Source organism: Juglans regia, chromosome 13 (genome assembly GCF_001411555.2).
Source record: "Juglans regia cultivar Chandler chromosome 13, Walnut 2.0, whole genome shotgun sequence".
In the NCBI taxonomy this organism is placed as follows: domain Eukaryota; kingdom Viridiplantae; phylum Streptophyta; class Magnoliopsida; order Fagales; family Juglandaceae; genus Juglans; species Juglans regia.
Window position 1 is genome coordinate 6,146,892 of NC_049913.1, and position 19,838 is coordinate 6,166,729.

The following is a 19,838-nucleotide window of genomic DNA, read 5'->3' on the forward strand; positions in this document are numbered from 1 at the left end:
AAATAGTTCCTTTACAAAAAAGAAAAAGAAAAAAAAAAGACTATATTGAATAAGTGTAAAAAAAATTATTATTTTTAATTAGATCCATTTTACGAAATATACGCGGTAGAGTTATGTATTTAGAGGTTATATAAATATTCCTTGCATACATTATACATATTGTATATATCCAACTGATTGATTTTGTCCGAAGCCAATTATGAGAATGTCAAAAGTTATTGTTCATTTCATATTCCAAAAATTAAAATTGTGACTTTTGCGCTCATGATCATCATTTCATCATTGGGTAGTGATAGTGTGCTGCTCAATTTTGACCATTGGGTGTGTCTATTAGTACAAATTTTATTTTTTATTTTTTTCTTATTTACATTTTTTAACATATTTAAATACTTTTAAAAATAAAAAAAATACACTAATATACTAATAGTTACTTCCTTAATCGGTGAGTAAAAATAATTAAATATATAAGCGATTAAAATGAAAGGACAAAATGAATCAGCATAGTAGCATTATTCATTCATTTGTGATTATAAGTGAGTTCTATTTTCTTGTCTAGGGTTGTTTATTTTGTTTTGACATGTAATGTTTTGTTATTTTATTTTGTTTTCTGGATGGTTTAGTTTACGATGTTTGGGTTTTGGTTTCTTGACTACTTGTATCTTTGAGGTGTCTTGTTATAACTACGGTTTTCTTCGTCATAATTGAAGATAATCAATAAAATTAGAGTACCGTTCTCTTTTAAAAAAAAAATTACAAAAAATTTATAAGATGATAATCGCAATTAATTATGTGGACATGCATACATCACGATAATTTTAAGTATATAGCTAGACATGATTCCATTTACAAAACAGTAGCCAAAAGGCCCAAACCAGAGAGATCTAAGCACTAAAAAAAAAGAATTTGAGTGGGGCTACTATGCCGCCCCACTCTTACCGTAGTACGTTTCAGTGTTGTGTTTTTTTTCTTTTTTTTTTTATATTTTTTAATATTTTTAAAAAATAAAAAAATATATCAATATAATTAAAATAACTTCCTTAATCATTAAGTAAAATTTTTTTTTTTTTTTTTACCAAGCGGTCAAATGGAACGGTAAGAGTGGGCGGCATAATAGTGTTTCTCAAAGAATTTATCCAAACGAATACGAACAAAGTTGCCGGAAGTTGGACGGCAAAAGACTATGAATTAGTCACACACCATTTCTTAAGTGGGGCAAAAGATAAATGCTCACTAATTCTTTTCATGTGTAACCGAACCAACATATTTTCGAATATTAATGGAATGATATATAAGTTCATCTTGCAATTTGAAGATGGAAAGAATTTTTTTTTAATTAATTCAAATATGTTTGTTTTTCCTATTCAACATTTTTTTAATAATTATTCAATTATTTTCCAATCAGTGTGTAGAACATATCATTCACGTCACTTAAATGATAAAATTTAATTTTAAATATTTAAATTTTAAATTTTTTCTTTTAAATTAGATTATGTCAAGTAATCATTTTATTATGTATGCTCTAGCGACTGATTTGATAATAAAAATTCTCTTTTTAATGAGCTTTTACTATTGATTTTGTTATATATATTCGTGTTACGTATTTTGTTCCTAAAACAAATATACCATCGCAATTTTTATTGTTGTTAAGTATTATAATCGAGAAATGAAAAATATCAGCCTACATCCTAAACATACTGTATTGAGTTGAAAAAAAAAATAAATTTTTTTTTTTAAAGGTGTTCTGCGGCTTCCGGCTGATGCCCAGCATTTCTCTTTTATAATCCGATTAGTTGCTAATGCCTGCAATTAGGACTATATAAGTATACATACATCGATCAGCCATTTCTAATCCAAAACCAAAACTTGTCAACTGACAGCAACCCATTACTCCATGGCTACCAGAAGTAACTCACCTCTGGGCTTTTCTCTCTTCTCGTCAGCGCTAGTACTGCTTCTGATTCTGTTGGTCATATTATCATCTAGGTCACCCATCGTAAGTGCAGGCTATGGCTTCTCTATCAGAGAAGCAAAAATTCGTGACCTCCAACTCGCTTTCAAGCATAGCCAACTCACCTCCAGGCGACTGGTCGAGTTCTACTTCGCAGAAATCCAGAGACTCAACCCGGTCCTCAAGGGGGTCATAGAGGTGAACCCAGATGCTGTGTACCAAGCTGATAAGGCTGACCGCGAGCGCAAGGCGAAAGCACCTTGCTCACTCTCTGGGTTGCATGGTATTCCCGTTTTGCTCAAGGATAACATCGGAACGAAGGACAAACTGAATACCACGGCTGGTTCGTTGGCGCTGCTCGGCTCGGTTGTGCCTCGGGATGCAGGTGTGGTAGCTAAGTTGAGAAAAGCCGGGGCCATCATCCTGGGGAAGGCTAGCTTGAGCGAGTGGGCTAATTTTAGGTCGCTCAATGCACCCAACGGTTGGAGTGCTAGAGGTGACCGGGGCAAGGTATGTTTTCAACTTCTGGTCAAACCAATTATATATGGGAAAATGTTATTCTTACAGTTCATTTTTTGTTCTATTCTATTATTGTAATTTTTTATTTATTTTTTACTTAGTGATTAAGAAAGTATTTTTTAATAATATTATGATTTTTTTAATTTTTAAAAAATATTTAAAAGTGTTAAAAATACATGTAAAAAAAATAATAAATAAATAAAAATTTACCTAACAGTAGCTCGCCGCGACAGCTGGGAGCGGTGGACGTAGCACGTGCCTTATATATGCTACTATGTAGCTGGTGTGCTTGTTTAACATTACAAAAGTGTTATATTTACAAAGAAATTTTATAAAAATAAATTTATAAATTGACCTATTTTAACGTAGTACATTAAATTCTAAAGTATTTTTCTTTACATTATTAAATGACATGTTGACACCCACGGATGCGTCTCCAAATCCTTTATATGTATAATTGGCCATTAATTTGATGTGCAAGTAGCATTATTTGTATACCAAGAATTCTTCATCCTTAATACACACCATATGATATAATGCAGTTTACATAGTTTTTCTATGTAAATTAATTAAGAGAAAATCTATTTATAAATATTATCTTTTACACACCCAACACATCATTAAAGTGGAAACTTTCCACATCAGTCATGCTAAAAAATTATTGCCTTTTGAATTCATTTTAAGTTATAATGAATTTCACTATAAATAGTGTGTTAACACACCAAATTATGTGTACCAAAACTCATCAACTAAATAAAAAATCACTTATTAACTAATGTGACCAAGGATAACAATATTAGAATGAAGAGCAGTATGCCAGTAATATTTCTTTTTCTATCTATTTCACCATGCTAATTAATTATTTCATTGTCTAAATCTCTTGTCTTCTATTTTTTTAAGATGCAAAATGTCACATTAATATAATAAATATATGTATTTAAAATGTTCGACACCTTAAGGATTATAATTCGAGTAAGAAAGAGTCAAGACAAAATAATGCTAATATAAAACAATCGTCTTAGATCCTAACTGGAACAGCTAATAGCTTAAACAGAAATTTAAAATTCGACACATACTTTAAAAACCAACCTCGGACCTATAATTTTAAAAGTCTATCAATAACGAGTAATAGGATATACCATACACTCATCATATTTTGATCATACTAAATATTATGTGGCACATTCATCACCTTTAGATAATAAAGAAATATACAATAAATGATCATATAATAGTGATAAATGTGCCACATCATTCTTAATATGATGAAAGTAAGATAGTAGTATAGTATATAAAATTTTCCATCAGCAACCTGTCGTAGTGTTGTGTGCTGTTATGACCAGATATGAAGAATATGCTATTCGTACCTGTCCGGCGGCCGCGAGCCTTTTACTTGATCATCTTTGAAGTTGAATATATTTTTGGTCCGTGTCAGATTTGATGAAGTAAGCAAGTTTTTACACGAGTGAATATTGTGACAAGGAAATTTGCAATCTTTTGCAATTTTGTTTGCAGAATCCTTATGTGTTATCGGCAGATCCTTGTGGATCAAGTAGTGGTTCAGCAATATCAGTGGCTGCGAATCTGGTAGCAGTGGCGCTTGGGACCGAGACGGACGGCTCAATCCTATGTCCAGCCAGTTTTAACTCAGTAGTAGGCATCAAGCCAACCGTTGGCCTCACCAGTCGAGCAGGAGTCATCCCGATCTCTCCTAGACAGGACACTATTGGGTAGGTGATGTTCATGGCGGCAGCCACTCTATTATTCCGTCTTAGTTTTTGTGCGGCAATCTTCATTGCCATCGTGTTTATGTTCATGGAGCTCCCCTGTTTTGAATTGAACAGGCCCATCGGCAGGACAGTATCGGATGCTGTCTATGTTCTTGATGCCATTACAGGTTTCGACTACTATGATGAAGCAACGAGGGACGCATCAAAGTACATTCCACGAGGTGGCTATAACCAATTTCTGAAAGCTTGTGGGCTCAAAGGGAAGAGATTGGGAATAGTGAGGAATCCCTTCTTCATTTCCGGTAGTGGCTCTGGGCAGGTTAAGGCTTTCGAGAATCATTTCCAAACTCTAAGGTCAGCAATTTCCAAGAACTAGTGTTAATATACAAATAAATCACTCGAGGTCAGCCATGTCATTTTGAAACGTCATAAGCTTTTTTCTGCTATCAAGGCAACGAGGTGCAGTTTTGATAGACCACCTGGAAATAGCCAACATTGATGTTATATTGAATGCCGCATTGAGTGGGGAAGCAACAGCGTTGCTGGCTGAATTCAAACTCTCCCTGAATGCATATCTCAAAGATTTGGTAGTTTCCGCAGTGAGAACCTTGGCCGATGTGATTTTCTTTAACGAGAGGTTCTCGGATTTGGTAAGAATATCAGCAAAAGGCCCCTTCATCTCTCTTGTCTTTGCATGTTCAGGACGTGGGGGCGGAGCTCATTCATTTTATGACTATTCGACTTGTATACATGGCCTAATTGCAGGAAATGATAAAGGAATTTGGCCAAGACATCTTTCTGGCAGCCCAAATCACAAATGGAATTGGCAATAAAGAGAAGGAGGCATTGCTTAACATGACAAAACTTTCCAGAGATGGATTTGAGAAGGTGATGAGAGACAACAGGTTAGATGCATTGGTGACTCCTGGTGCCGACGCTGCTCCCATTCTTGCAATTGGGGGATTTCCGGCCATCAATGTCCCAGCAGGATATGATAGTAAAGGGGTGCCTTTTGGCATATCGTTTGGAGGACTACAAGGGTCAGAGCCAAAGCTGATTGAGATTGCATACGGCTTTGAGCAAGCGACTAAGATCAGGAAGCCACCTTCATTTAAACCTTGAAAGCTTTCCAACAATCTCTGTTCAAAGCTGAAGAACTTGTATCAATACCTCTTATCTACAAATTTATATATCAATTGCAAGGAATATGTTCTTTGGCACAGAAAACCGAATCTTTTATCCCAACAAATTATATTAAAGGGTTTCAAGGATAAAATATGCAGAACATATTATGGATTGCAATGAAATATATTGATCTTGAATGTTTCCCATCTAATTAAAAAACTGGACAGTTGATTAAAGGAGCATGACATGTGCGAGCTTCTACAGAGGATGAGCTTCATGATCAAGCGACTCGCAGAGAAAGCTTTTACACCATAATATCTACTGGAACCATAAAAAGCAAGCAAAACTAGGGAGATGAATCTTCGATGATAGAACTAACTAACGATTAGCTAAAACAAAGTGAAAGGGCACCTTTGAGAGCGTGACCTGCCCTTTGCCTAGCTACAATTGGTTCCAACTGGTAAAAGAATCTCGTATCAATGATTTTTTATTGATGTTTTAAGGTTGACCGAAAGATTAATTTAAAAAAAAAAATTACAGAGAACGATTATAATAATTAGGGCTTAATAATTCAAATTTTTTATTTCGAGGGTGTGTGATTCCTTAAAAGGAAGTGTAATAATCTTCGGCAAGTTGTTTTGGTACACTTAAATTTAATTTAATTTTTGGTTTCAGTGGTCGAAGAATTACAGATGACACTCATCAAGGTATGGATCATCGCCGGTATATTCTTCTTCCGTACAATTAACGGCGAGGATTTCTCGATCGAGGAGGCGACGATCGAAGACATCCAACGGGGCTTTGCGGAAAACAAGCTCACGTCCAGACAGCTGGTTGACTTTTACTTACACAGGATCCAGACGCTGAATCCCTTGCTTCGCAGCGTGGTGGAGGTCAATCCTGACGCGAGGGATCAAGCCGACGAGGCCGACCGGGAGAGGGTGAGATTCGGTACTTCCGGGGACCTTTCGTCGCTGCACGGAATCCCGGTGCTCTTCAAGGACACGATCGCCACGAAGGACAAGCTGAACACCACGGCCGGCTCGTATGCGCTGCTGGGCTCGGTGGTGCCACGGGATGCGGGCGTGGTTGAGAGGCTGAGAAGAGCAGGGGCTGTCATCCTAGGGAAGGCCAGTCTCACCGAGTGGTATTCTTTTCGTTCTCTGGGCCGCATTCCTAATGGTTGGTGTGCCAGATCTGGTCAAGGCGCGGTCAGCTCTCTCTCTCTAAACTTTTTCTTTTTGAATAATTGTGCCCTGGTATTTTTGTTTCGCCAAATTATTAGGAATTCTATGGCTATAAATCGTGCAGAATCCGTACGTTCGATCTGGGAATCCTTGTGGTTCGAGCAGCGGATCAGCCATTTCAGTGGCAGCAAACATGGTGGCAGTGTCACTTGGGAGTGAGACTCACGGCTCCATCCTCTGTCCAGCTGATCTTAACTCCGTTGTGGGGCTAAAACCTACTGTTGGACTCACCAGTCGAGCCGGGGTCGTTCCCATTTTGCCCCGCCATGACACAATTGGGTAAGATCGTCTCTCCTACTTTTATAAGCATGCAATACTTGTTTATCGTCCAAGTTGCTCATATTTGTGCAAGGATAATCATATGGATTGTGCAGTGATGATTAAGCGTTTTAATAACTCTCAAATCATAGGCCTATAAGCAGGACAGTGTCTGATGCAGTTTATGTGCTTGACGTCATTGTGGGTTTTGATCCGCAAGATTCTGAAGCAACAAAAGAAGCGGCTAAATTCATACCCGTAGGTGGCTACAAACAATTTCTCGACCCAAATGGGCTCAGAGGAAAGAGATTGGGGGTTGTTAGGAATCCATTTTTGGGGTTCTTGAATGGATCCTCAGTCATTCAAGATTTTGAGCGTCATTTGAACACAATGAGGTGCAAAATTAATTATTCAAAGCAAGTAATTCTGCGTTTTCAGGATTGAAATATCAATATGCATGCTGAACAAGTACTTATTTTGTGGATTCAATCTTTTGCTTTCTAGAGAAAGGGGTGCAACTGTAGTGGACAATCTTAAGATAGAAAATGTTGATATAATTCTTAATCCCAAACGAAGTGGTGAATTGACGGCAATGCTGGCTGAGTTCAAGGTATCTTTAAATGATTACCTGAAAGAGCTTACCTCTTCTCCAGTGAGGTCACTCTCTGACATTATTGCCTTCAACAAAAATAATCCTGAACTGGTGAGTAGATGATTCTGGTATCGCTTTTAATTCAACAAAGTTGATGTTGTGAGAAGTGGAAGTCCTATATTGGATACATGTCACTCTCCTGATTGCTTAATTCAACATATTTGATCCACTCCAATAAGCTTAAACTCTGAAAATTGCATTTTGTATTCTTTGCTAATTTTGTTTAATGCAGGAGAAGACTGAAGAGTATGGTCAGGCCACTTTTATTGCATCAGACAAGACAAGTGGTTTTGGAGAGAAAGAAAGGCAGGCTATTGAGTTGATGCAGAACCTATCACGAAATGGGTTTGAGAAACTGATGATGGATAATGAATTGGATGCAATGGTGACACCAGGTACCGGTGCCATTGCCGTGTTAGCAATAGGAGGCCATCCGGGAATTACAGTCCCTGCTGGTTATGATGATGATGGAATGCCATTTGGGATTTGTTTTGGAGGCCTAAAGGGTTTTGAACCAAAGCTGATTGAGATAGCTTACGGTTTTGAGCAAGCCACCATGGTGCGGAGGCCTCCCCTTTCCAAATCATTTGACATGAACCGCGAAGTTCTATTTGGCAGTGTATAGTCATTTGGTGTCATTGTATACAACTGTTGAAGTATTCTATTAGTCTGACTGTGTAAACAACTCTATTGACCCAAAGTCACCGTAAAAAAAAAAGGGCTAGTTCTGTTTTGAGGGCTAGTTCTGTTTTGATAACATGCCTTCTTTTTGCAGCAAATATAGTGACTAACAAGGGGCCAGCTCTTCTGCCCCTGCAATCAAAGTACATCGATAGCAAATAATTTTGTGGTGGCTACATGCAACCTTTAAATATGCTGAATAAGAGGGAAGAGTTCTACATTCATCAAAATCTGAAGTGCAAAGTAATCATAGAAATACCACATGTTACCAGTGCACAACTTCCGATTAGAATCACCTCATCTTTTTCTTTTTGGTATAGATGAAGGTTATGATTCATGTATCTCTAACTTGAGTGTGCTTTCTTGTTGGTTGGGATTATTTTCCATATCTTTTTCTACTAAAAGAAAATGATACGTCGTCAATTAAGTTTGCTTTTGTAATGTTGTCAATACTTTTGCAGTAGTTCAGTTCCTGATCCCATATTTCATCCATCTAAGTTAATTAGTTCACATGTTCTTAACTCAAACTTGAAGACAGTGTTAGAATATAAAGTAACTTAATAAATTCATATTTTTCTATTAGTTTAACCTTTTAAAACAAGTGATGTTTAGCATGTCATAGCCTTCAACATCAAAAACCCAAATTTGGTAAGAATACAGGTATAGCTTTCCTTCGTATTTCTCTAATTTTATGTTGAATATGCACTCTCCATGACAGCCATTCTGCTTGGACTGAGAATACTTTCCAAGCGTTAAAACACGTACAAAATTGGAAATGTAGAGATGGTAGTAGGAGCGGCTCAAAGGGGTGCATGGCAACTAAGCCTACCGCCTAAGATCCCCATGGGAGACGGCCTTCCAAGCAAAAAATAAAACAAAAACAAAATTAAAAGCCTAATCACAAAATTAAATTAAAGAGATATTAGCAACCATTTACTATGAAACTATTATATTTATAGAAAGAGTCAAAAGTATCAGTATTTTTTATATAAGTTAATGAGAAAAGACAAGTTTCTATATCAAATGTGTTTGGTGTGTCAATAAAAAAATAATAATAATGCTATATGTAGTTATAGAGTGTGTAAGTATCGTACAATCATTTTAGAAAAGAGTAAGATTTATTATTAAAAAATTATTATTTTTTATATAGATTTCGTATTTATTTATCTTTTTCAAAATGATTGCATAGTACTTGCATAATTATAATTACAATTATCATTTAAAAAAAATACAAATAGAACTATTCTAATTTAAATTGAAATTTTAAAAAATCTATCCAAAGTGTGGGGAAAGAACAGTGAGCTGGCATCTTAAAAACCAAGTTAGTAAGAGATGGATTCGAGAAGTGACGAAAAGTAAAAGGTAGGGGGTGCCTTTAGTCTGTTTCCATTGTTCGTGAATCGTGCTTTGAGGTGGGACTTCTGAAGTAGGACCAAACTTTAGTACAAAGGTTTAGGCAATGGTGGTGGTGAATGATGCGAATGTATATCTTTATCAAGTCAACATTCATGATCCAGAAAATGCACTAGAAAACTAAAATTGTGGCCGGAATCAAGCAGTATAAAGTGCTTGTTCTATGCACTTTCGGTGGTGATGGAACAAACTGCTAATCGATCTGATGTACATAATTAATCGACAGAAAGATTTTAGACATCAAATTTTTGTATAAAAATAAATTATAACTAGAAAGTTCGCAGGTCGTCGCCTGTGCCGCTGTGGTTATAAAAAAAAAAATGGACTTGCAGGATCTGAGTATAAACGATAGTTGGCCAATAGGCGAGGCCCCACTCAGACAATGCAGTGGTTATTCTGATTTTTGTTTACTACTTCTTGAAGATCTAAGCTTGTTTTGTTTGTTTTTATTTTAAGGAGCATTTGAATAATTAAATTTTAGAAGTTCACTGAGAAGTGCACAAGCATTCTGGTTTGTCGCTTGTAAGGCATTATCACGGTTGGAAAAGGCCATCTCATTATACCATTTTCCAAAGGCACTAAAAACAAAAAGCAAAAAATAAAAAGAAAAGTAACAATCCCCGCTATCTATTCATTAAATTATTAGGCTTCTTTAAATAATTAGATGCCCTATTTGGCAGTCTATGGATCCTACTACCTCTCTTTCCTTTTCTTCTCCCAAATTTAAGAATGACTTGGATTAATTCATCTATAAGCTGTACTCTTGGAAACATTTGCAGCAGAAGTGCCATCACAATAAAAGATTTTTTTAAAAAAAAAAAAAAAGGTTAGATTTCCCGAATAGAATATCAGGTAGACTGTCAGGGCATGCAATTCCATTGAAAATCTACTATGGTTGCTTTGTTTAATCTCTTCTCATTTCAGAACTCATAAGCATTAATGTTGTTTAATGGTCTTGGACTCTCTTCTCATTTTGTCGTGTAGAAATCTTGAGTTTCATATCCTTATTAATTGATTTTCCTATTTAATTTGGGCTTGACATATGTAATGGAGTTCAATAACAACAAGAAAATAGAGGATACTATACTTCATTTTTCAAATTTTAAATTTGTTTAGATTTATGTGTTTATCATATTTAGAATTGTAATATTAATATTATTATAATATATATTTATCATATTTGATACTGTTAAAATTTCATTAAAAGATGATTATAATATCATAGTCAGAAGAGGGAATGGGTCATGACTCATGGGTGTAATCGGTGGGTTGGTGTTCTAACCAATGTTTTGAATACCGTACCGGACGCTGTACCGGTCAAGGCACTGAAACGAAATATTTCGGTACCGGTACCGTTTCGAGATAGCGTTTCGGGATAACATTTCGGAATAGTTGATATATAAATAAATTATATATAAATTATAAATAGTCTAATCTAAATTAGGGGTTAAAAAATGAGCTTATAGTTTGAAAAAATTTAAAAAAAAAAAAACGAAAGTCGAAATATCGGCCGGTACAGACCAAAACACAGGCCGAAACGGCCGGTACCAGCCGGTACAGCCGGTATTTCGACCGGTACGAAATACAGGTAGTACCTGTACCAGCCACTAGGCCGGTACGGCAAATACCGGCCAGTACGAAACGATTTTTAAAACTTTGGTTCTAACTATGTAGGGCTTTGTAAATTGTGAGTGTGTTTATCATGTTTAGAATTATTGGAATTTTAATTTCGGTCTTTTATTATTTAGATTATAATTTTAGATTTGTAATTAATTTTATATTTTGTTATAGATATTATGATTTTAATATTTATATAAAATTAATTAGGTCAAACGAATTAATTTCGAGTCTGTTCAATCTATTAATATAAATAGATTAAAACGGGTCGGATTGGATCAGATCGAATCGTGTTAATTTATTTCATAACATTCATTAATAGGTGATCGTGTCGTGTCAATCCATTTTATTAACGTGTCATGTTATGTTTAAAATTTTAATACGAAAAACCTAGCAGTTGAATTGATTCATATGATATAATATAATATAATATTCATGTTAAAAAAATCTGTTAACACGATTTAGCCTATCCTCTTCCCAAAGAAAAGCAATTGGATTTGGATATAAGAAGGTACCCTGCGGATTATGCAGTGATCCAGCTAATTCAATGGGTACTGACAAGTCACCCCTATGCTATCTAAGCTTCTCTCTCTTCTCAGCCCTACTCCTGATTCTTCTAGCCACACTAGCATCCGGGGCCGGGCTCCAAACCCTGAAGTTCAATGGTTTCTCCTTCCGAGAAATCACCGTGCAGCAAATCCAGCTCGGTTTCAAGCGAAACCAATTCACCTCCAGGGGACTCGTTGAGTTCTACCTTAAAGAAATCAGTAGAATCAACCCCGTGCTTAAGGGTGTCTTAGAGGTGAACCCAGACGCACGGTCCCAAGCTGATAAGGCTGACCATGAGCGCTATACTAAAGCACCCATTTCACTCTCTCCGCTGCACGGTGTTCCTATTCTTGTCAAAGACAACATTGCAACCAAGGATAAGATGAACACCACGGCCGGCTCGTACGCGTTGCTCGGCTCGGTTGTGCCACGGGACGCCGGCGTGGTGACCAAGTTGAGAAAAGCTGGGGCTATTATATTGGGGAAGGCCAGCTTGAGCGAGTGGTCTCATTTCAGGTCGGGTAATGCACCCAGTGGCTGGAGCGGCAGAGGTGACCAAGGGAAGGTTGGTTTAGAATATTAAGAGATGGAAAAATTGTACTTAGGACATCCATCGTTTTCGTCTCTATAACCTTCCAGCATTAACTAACTGACCTTGGATCTCTCTCTTATCCTTGCTTGGCTTCCTACTACCTACTGGGATAGGAACTACTTGGATGGGAAGAGTTCAAAGTAACCTAATTGGATCTCTCTCCTCCACTCTGCCTAGCAGACAGCTTGTTGTTTACTGTAGGGATAGATCAAATAATTTAGTGGGATAATTTATTCGGTTATTATTCACCACTTTATATTTTATATTCTATAAAAAAAAAAAAAAATTTATATCTTATAAAAAATACTATCATATCTTATAAAAAAATTATAGATACGAAATAAAAGAATAAACAGTAATTAATACATAGTAAATCACACGCGTTATGGTTCTTGACATAGATTTCTATTCGAGTATTTAAGATTTTTTTTTTTTTGACAAATCATGGCTAAGATCTGGTACGAAAAGTTGGTTTGGATATAAAAAATTACTCTAATTCATCTCATATAATTATTATATTTTTTTAAAATTTTTACATAAAATATAATAAATAATTTAAAATTTTTAAATCTTAAAATAATAATAATATCTTAATAATATTTTATTCAATTTTCAACTTTAATCTCAATTCACTATAAAACCTTACTTTATTCTCATCACACCACATGCACAAATCATAGCACAATAGGGGGCATCAGCCATAAAGTTTCTACTTTTCTCTTTCTTTTTCCCGTAATTAATATTAAGTATGTAAAAACCTAATCGATCATCTCAATCTCAATTGCAACATAAAGTTTGTCATAAGAATTCTCAACAGGACATTCTCAAAATCCATGATTTGCGATGGCTTGCAGAATCCCTATACAGGGGATGATCCTTGTGGATCAAGCAGTGGATCAGCAATATCCGTTGCAGCAAATATGGTAGCAGTGTCGATAGGGACCGAGACTGATGGCTCTATATTATGTCCGTCCAACAATAACTTGGTGGTGGGCTTCAAACCGACGGTTGGTCTCACTAGTAGAGCAGGAGTCATACCAATATCCCCAAGACAGGACAGCGTGGGGTAAGTTATCATGATTCATGTGCATGTAGATTAATATAGGAATTAGGGGGCAAAAAAAAAAATCTACCATTTTACGCCTAAATTTTATAGTCTAATTATTCTCTATCCTCCAATCTTCTTATGATTGCATTTGCTTAATCTTTCACACTTCTATGTTTATATTCCAATAACATAATCTACCTCCGATTATTTCTCATAACGAGAACTGGTTTTGTGTTTGATAATGCAGGCCCATTTGTAGGACAGTGTCAGATGCTGTTTATGTTCTTGATGTCATCGCAGGCATTGACTACAATGACAAGGCGACAATTGAAACATCACGATACATTCCGAAAGGTGGCTATGCACAATTTCTCAAGGCTGATGGGCTCCGAGGAAAGAGACTGGGGATAGTGAGAAATCCCTTCTATCTTGGGATCGGCAATGATACCAAAGCAATTGTTGAAAAACATCTCAACACTTTGAGGTAACCAATTAGGAAGATTTCTGTTCCGTTTGCTTTGTGTCAATTTTAATGATCTTAGAGATCAGTTGAGATAGAGACAGGCAACACCATTTGTATGCTAAAAAACACAAATACTTTTTTGCAAATATAGGAAGCGAGGTGCAGTGCTGTTAGACAATCTGGAAATACCCAATCATGCCGACTATGGCATTGCCGGGAGCGTTGAAACCATTGCATTGTTGGCAGAGTTCAGAATATTCTTGAATGAATACCTAAAGGAGCTAGTGGCTTCCCCAGTGCGGTCCTTGGCTGATGCAATTGCCTTCAACAAGAAAAACCCAAAATTAGTGAGTGTAGTGACCTCCGGTTCTCATAATCTAGGCATCATGATCCACATTTTCTTTTGTTAAAGCTATAGTGAAGTAGTAAATTATCATGGTATTAGTAGATATTATTCTAAACTCAAGTGATTACATTCATTCTCGATGAATGCCGAAACTAAAATCTCAGGCTCATGATATGACATCCAGCTATTAATTGACTGCCGTTAATGCAGGAGAAGCTTGAATATGGGCAAGATTTTTTTATAAACGCAGAAGCAACAAATGGGATTGGGAAAGCAGAGAAGACTGCATTGGCTATTATGGAAAGTCTGAATAGAGAAGGTTTCGTGAAGTTGATGAGAAAGAATAAGCTAGACGCCTTAGTGACTCCTACGACTAGTATTTCTCGTATCCTTGCAATTGGGGGTTTTCCAGGAGTAATTGTCCCCGCAGGATTTGACTCTGATGGCCATCCTTTTGGCCTTGTTTTTGGAGGACTAAAGGGTTCGGAGCCAAAGCTGATTGAGATCGCATATGGCTTTGAACAAGCGACAAAGATCCGGAAGCCTCCTAAACTTTAAGGCCATGTAACAGCTAGCGTTTATTCTATGCTTTACCCTTCGTATGAATATCTCATGAAGCTGGTAATGATATGCTGCAGAAATTAAAAAAAAAAAATTATATTAATCTTAAATAAATACTCGATGTTTATCTTTACCATTTCCTTCAAAGAACAAAAATTCAGGCCCTAGTGATCATCGGAATGAATAATTTAGAAAGTCGTATAAATAAATATTAAATATATTAAGACTTTAAAAGCTTGGAACATTTTATATATGTTTTTTAATCTATAATAACTGTGTCTTATTTTCTGATATATGTCTAATTTTTACAGCTATTATAATCGAAAAGGATTATATTTAGAGAACTTATATTTAGAATCAAATTGGGCAAGCGACTAGCAGTACTTGTATTAAGGATTCGGAAGATCAAACAGAATAAGGTGGTGACACGTTTACTTTGTTTTACCCTATAAAAAAAATAAAATTTGAATATTTCTAAAGAACATGATTATCATCATGCTGGCGTATATGGGGACAGTGCCATGTTTCTCTCAAATTATAGCAAACCAACATAATCTATCCATTGAAAAGCATGCGCAATTAGATCAACCTCAAAGTGGCTGAGTGATTGATCCCGCAGATTATATGGGAACCTAATATTGATCTTGAAACCCATGCCATATGCAGACAAAGAGGTAGGAAAGACTTCCATAATTCAGGGAAAAGAGACCTCCTCCTTCTAGGAAATATAGCGTTACTCAAGGCCCAAGGGTTAGGTGAATGAAATACACGTATATGTACCAGTTTATAGACAACGTATGGAACAAAACAACTGCATTTCTAGTTTTCTTTGTGGGAGCATCTCTTGGGCTTTGAATCAGTTTGTGTACGTATCCGATTCCTTCCTAAAATTTGAAAATTTAAGAGTGAGACGTACTTGTAAAAGACGCTGGCACCGCCTGAAATTAAACAAGTGGACTCCTGAAAAAAGGGTCCAAACTTCCTTCCTCTAGTCTATTGCAGTTGAACGACCTGTGAATCTTTCACATGCCCTATATATAGACTTCCAAAGCCATAATACATATCCCTCTTCTTCCTAACTTCCTTTTACAAAACTTAACTTTGCTCGACAAAAAGGAAAGAGATCAGATGGCTAAATTAGGCGTGGTAGTGGTTATCTTCTCCCTAGTGGCAGCTATATTCCCTCGTGCTCAAAGCTTGAAGGTAGAGAGCTGGGCCACAAGGCTCGAGTCCCGAAAGGAGTCAATGACAAACCTCCAATTCTACTTCCATGACAGGGTTAGTGGCAAGAATCCCAGCATTGTTAGGGTGGCTCAAGCTATAGATACAGAGAAATCTACGACTCTTTTCGGCCTTGTCATGATGGCAGATGATCCCTTGATCGAGACACCCGATCCAAATTCAAAGCTCGTGGGCAGGGCTCAAGGACTATACGGGTCAGTAGGAACTGAGTCTCATCATGGCCATGAACTTTGGATTCACAGATGGCATCTACAATGGCAGTTGTATTAGCCTTCTTGGCAGAAACACAGGTGTGCACCTTCGAGATATGCCAATCGTCGGTGGAACCGGGCTTTTCCGATTGGCACGTGGGTATGCCATTGCTCAGACACATTGGTTTGACCCCATGACAGGTGATGCTATTGTAGGGTATAATGTGACAATTGTTCACTAGTGTGTATAATATCATGTCCTTAGATTTGATTATAATGTTTTCTATTGGTACAAGTTCAATTTGTTTTTTATAAGCATTAGTACTAGAGGTCTGTTATTATGTAGCCGCATCAGTTATTATGTTCGTTCGTAGTGCTTTTTTATTCGATATATTTTATGAGCTAATTTATACGGAATTTAAAAGAGCATTCACAATAGTTCATATAAAATATATTTTTCTATCAAATATAAAAAGTTGATCAAAAAATCATCTCAATAGATTTTGCATTTTGATCTTTATTTTACATTTTGCTACAGTAATTCTCTAGTCGTAGAGAATATTGTTCACAGCTCTAAAATATTTTTAATTATTTTCTCTCTTCTTTGAAAATTTATTAGTAGTTAGAAAAAATATTTGAAATGAATAAAAAAATATTAAAAATGAATATTTAAATGATATAGAGAAAAAATAAATAAGCTGATATATGACCTATTGTAAAAATCAATATGTAAAATAAAAAAATAAAAAAGAGTTTTAGTGATGTATTTTAAATGATAGAATAAATGAACCATTCAGAATGCTCACCAACGATGCATCAACATGCAAATGACCTATTGGTTTCATAATTTTCATTGGCTGTCCATTTTGATGAATTCTAAAAATCCGCATTTAGATTTCGAACTCAATATTTATTGTGCATTTATTTAATATTTCACATATAACAATAAATATTGGGCGGTTCACTTATGTTTCAAATTTTTTTTTTAATGCAATTTTAAACTCTAAAATTAGGAGAAGATTTCCAAGAGATGTTGATCACTGAGATAAAACAGGTAGATCAGGTCGTTCCTTGGGGTTAGCATGAAATGCATGGATTCTTTGAAAGTTTTGCCCTTGGAAAATTGCAATACGTTGGTTGGTGAAATGGGAGACGAGCCATGCATGCACCTGACTAGTATTGGGCTGAAACCTTGAAGAGCCCAAAGAAGTTGATACATGGTTCCAAAAACTCAAGTATACCAAAAAGAGAAGGTTTCACTTTTTATGACCCACTATTCCACGAACAGAAGGATCACCAGGCTCGTGGGCCGAGCTCGGGGCCGGGCTTTATGGGCTTACTATGGAGTTGCATAAACTGCATGGGTCAAATAAATTTGTTTTCTTTTGGATTTGATTTTGCCTTTTTAAGATTTTGATTCGGTAATTTGTCGAGACATTTAAAACAGGCTGTGAACAGATGGACAAGGCTTTCACAAATGAAATATTCTTCACAAATTATACATCTGTATTGTTATATTAGACAGACTTTTATCCACGAATTTTGAGTAAACCCCTCGCTTTCTAGAACTACTCCAGCTTGATAAATAACTCATACCATCCAGCTAACTTAAGGGTCAGCATCAAGCCTAAGCTTTGCTTGGCTAAAGGCAAACTATGACATGATTGATATATATATCTTCACCGTTTCGTTATTAAATAATTAGAGAACACTTTCTCGTGTGAAACATGCGGATGCTACCATCAACCTCTTGTAAATTAAGTGAAGTGATGGACCGTTATAGAGGAAAGAGCACTTAGGTGGTAGATGTGAGAAAAAGGAATTGGGCAACCTAGCTTCCATTGTACATACATATATGCATTGGAGTGGCGCCCCCTCTCCCTCTTGATCTGCTCCACTTGCTCCACCATTGCCTGATCTACATCCATCCTCTCTTGAAATAAGTTCTACTCTTTTAATTCTGGAGTTTTGCTATATATAGTTATTTTTGTGTACTCTTTATGTACTTCACTGATGTGATTGGCAAAAACAATTATTTTATATTAAAAAAAAATAATGCAACCAATCATATTAATAAATAGAGTACGCAAAAAATATACAAAAATGATTGGACATAAAATTTTTGTTAATTCTATCTGCTAGAATTCAGTAGCTCAATAATGCGTTCAAGAAGATGTCAAATAGAGGATACGACATAATTGGTAACAGTTCATCTTTGGTACCTAGTAACTAAAGACTCCCTAATGGCCTATTCCTTGACAACACACGCCCAAGGACAAGAGACGTCAGCTGCATTATTAAGAAAGTTGAGTCTGAAAATCCTCCGGCTCAGGGATAAAAGACATAGCATGTATGACCAAGAGAGGGGTTATCATAGAGAAAATGATGTTGATTCTGCCATTATAAAGAGCCTCGGGCCTACATTTTTGTTGGGAGTGGTCAGAGTGAGATGCCAAAGCTAGCTCTAGTTCTATTGCTTTTCACACAATGCATGGCCATGCCATTGTTGCAAAGCACCTTTCGAGAGTCCAAAGAAGTTGGTGAATGGATCCAAAAACTCCATTATGGCAAAGAAAAGGTGACCCGGCTCCATTTTTACGTTCATGACACGCTATCAGGGAAGAACATAAGTGCAGTGGAAGTTGCCCGAGCATCAATCACTGACACATCACCTACCCTATTTGGAGCAGTATTATTCATTTTTGATGACCAACTTACAGAAGGCCCTGAAGGCACGTCCAGGCTCGAGGGTCGGGCTCAGGGGCTCTATGGCTCAGCTGGCCAACAAGAACTAGGTCTACTTGTGGCCGTCAACTTTGTTTTCACAACTGGGAAATTCAATGCTAGCAGCCTCACCATTTTGGGCAGAAATGCTGCTTTGAATCCGCCGGCAGAGATGCCAATCGTTGGTGGGACTGGTGTTTTTCGATTGGCACGTGGATTTGTGACGGCAAAGAGGCATTTTCTTAATGTTACCTCCGGTAACGGTGTTCTCGAGTACAATGTTTTTGCAATACATTATTGAGCAGTAATATTAATGGAGTCTCTTTAGCAATAAAGATTTTAGCTATACGTACAAGTCAATGACTCAGTCCTTAGAAAGGGCCAAAATTTTAACGGCTAGAATTCTTTCCTTGTTTTTTTAACCTTACTATTCTTTAGTCTTTACAGCCTGACAATTGAGACTATCCTACCAGAAAAGCCCTGCATAATCTAAACTGAACTTGTTTAAAAAAATGTTTAAAAAAAATCTATACCGTCAGTAGAAGTTTTCGATGGTTTTTGCCGGTGATTGTAGCATTACCCAAGATATTAATGCCCCTCTTGTATAAACACACGACCCTTTTCATCATTTTTTCGGGTGTTTGGAAGTTGGAAGGGGAAAAATATGAGTACAAAGTTGAGAAAAATTATAGTTTGTCTTCGGTGTTTGTCTCTAGTTTGACTATTAGTCTATTTTATTTTATTTTTATTATTTTTTAAAGTTACTACTAGTAAATTTATATATATATTTTTAAATATTTTAAAAAAATAAGAATAAATTAACGGTCATGCCTGGCAATAGAATATGGGCGGCATAGTAACATCGTCCAAAAGTTAATGGCGTGGGATATTCCTAACTAATAATGAAAATAAATTCAAAGAGCTACCTTTTT

General features: G+C 36.3%; 4 protein-coding genes and 1 pseudogene across 5 annotated transcripts; all 5 read left to right on the top strand.

Moving 5' to 3' along the window:
• Positions 1–1,861: 1,861 nt before the first annotated feature.
• On the top strand, positions 1,862–5,431 carry LOC108993435 (probable amidase At4g34880). Its single transcript, XM_018968358.2, has 5 exons — positions 1,862–2,458; positions 3,983–4,197; positions 4,312–4,551; positions 4,649–4,847; positions 4,963–5,431. The coding sequence occupies exons 1-5, from the start codon at positions 1,892–1,894 to the stop codon at positions 5,317–5,319; spliced, it is 1,578 nt and encodes a 525-aa protein (XP_018823903.1). The 5' UTR covers positions 1,862–1,891; the 3' UTR covers positions 5,320–5,431.
• Positions 5,432–5,618: 187 nt separating this feature from the next.
• Positions 5,619–8,216, top strand: LOC108993436 (probable amidase At4g34880). 2 transcript variants are annotated; one of them, XM_018968359.2, is made up of 6 exons: positions 5,619–5,782; positions 5,998–6,533; positions 6,634–6,848; positions 6,980–7,222; positions 7,332–7,530; positions 7,712–8,216. In XM_018968359.2, exons 2-6 carry the CDS (start codon positions 6,015–6,017, stop codon positions 8,102–8,104), a joined length of 1,569 nt encoding a protein of 522 aa, XP_018823904.1. In that variant the 5' UTR covers positions 5,619–5,782; positions 5,998–6,014; the 3' UTR covers positions 8,105–8,216. The 2 variants fall into 2 exon arrangements, with proteins under 2 accessions (XP_018823904.1, XP_018823906.1); XM_018968361.2 differs by lacking the exon at positions 5,619–5,782 and having other exon boundaries at positions 5,894–6,533; positions 7,718–8,216.
• A 3,448-nt stretch (positions 8,217–11,664) lies between these two features.
• LOC108993413 (probable amidase At4g34880) lies at positions 11,665–14,877 on the top strand. The gene is made up of 5 exons (XM_018968328.2): positions 11,665–12,304; positions 13,186–13,397; positions 13,627–13,863; positions 13,994–14,189; positions 14,399–14,877. Exons 1-5 carry the CDS (start codon positions 11,738–11,740, stop codon positions 14,744–14,746), a joined length of 1,560 nt encoding a protein of 519 aa, XP_018823873.1. The 5' UTR covers positions 11,665–11,737; the 3' UTR covers positions 14,747–14,877.
• A 1,000-nt stretch (positions 14,878–15,877) lies between these two features.
• Positions 15,878–16,424, top strand: LOC108993414 (annotated as a pseudogene).
• Positions 16,425–18,599: 2,175 nt separating this feature from the next.
• Positions 18,600–19,249, top strand: LOC108993365 (dirigent protein 23-like). Its single transcript, XM_018968249.1, has one exon. It carries the CDS (start codon positions 18,632–18,634, stop codon positions 19,205–19,207), a length of 576 nt encoding a protein of 191 aa, XP_018823794.1. The 5' UTR covers positions 18,600–18,631; the 3' UTR covers positions 19,208–19,249.
• Positions 19,250–19,838: the final 589 nt, after the last annotated feature.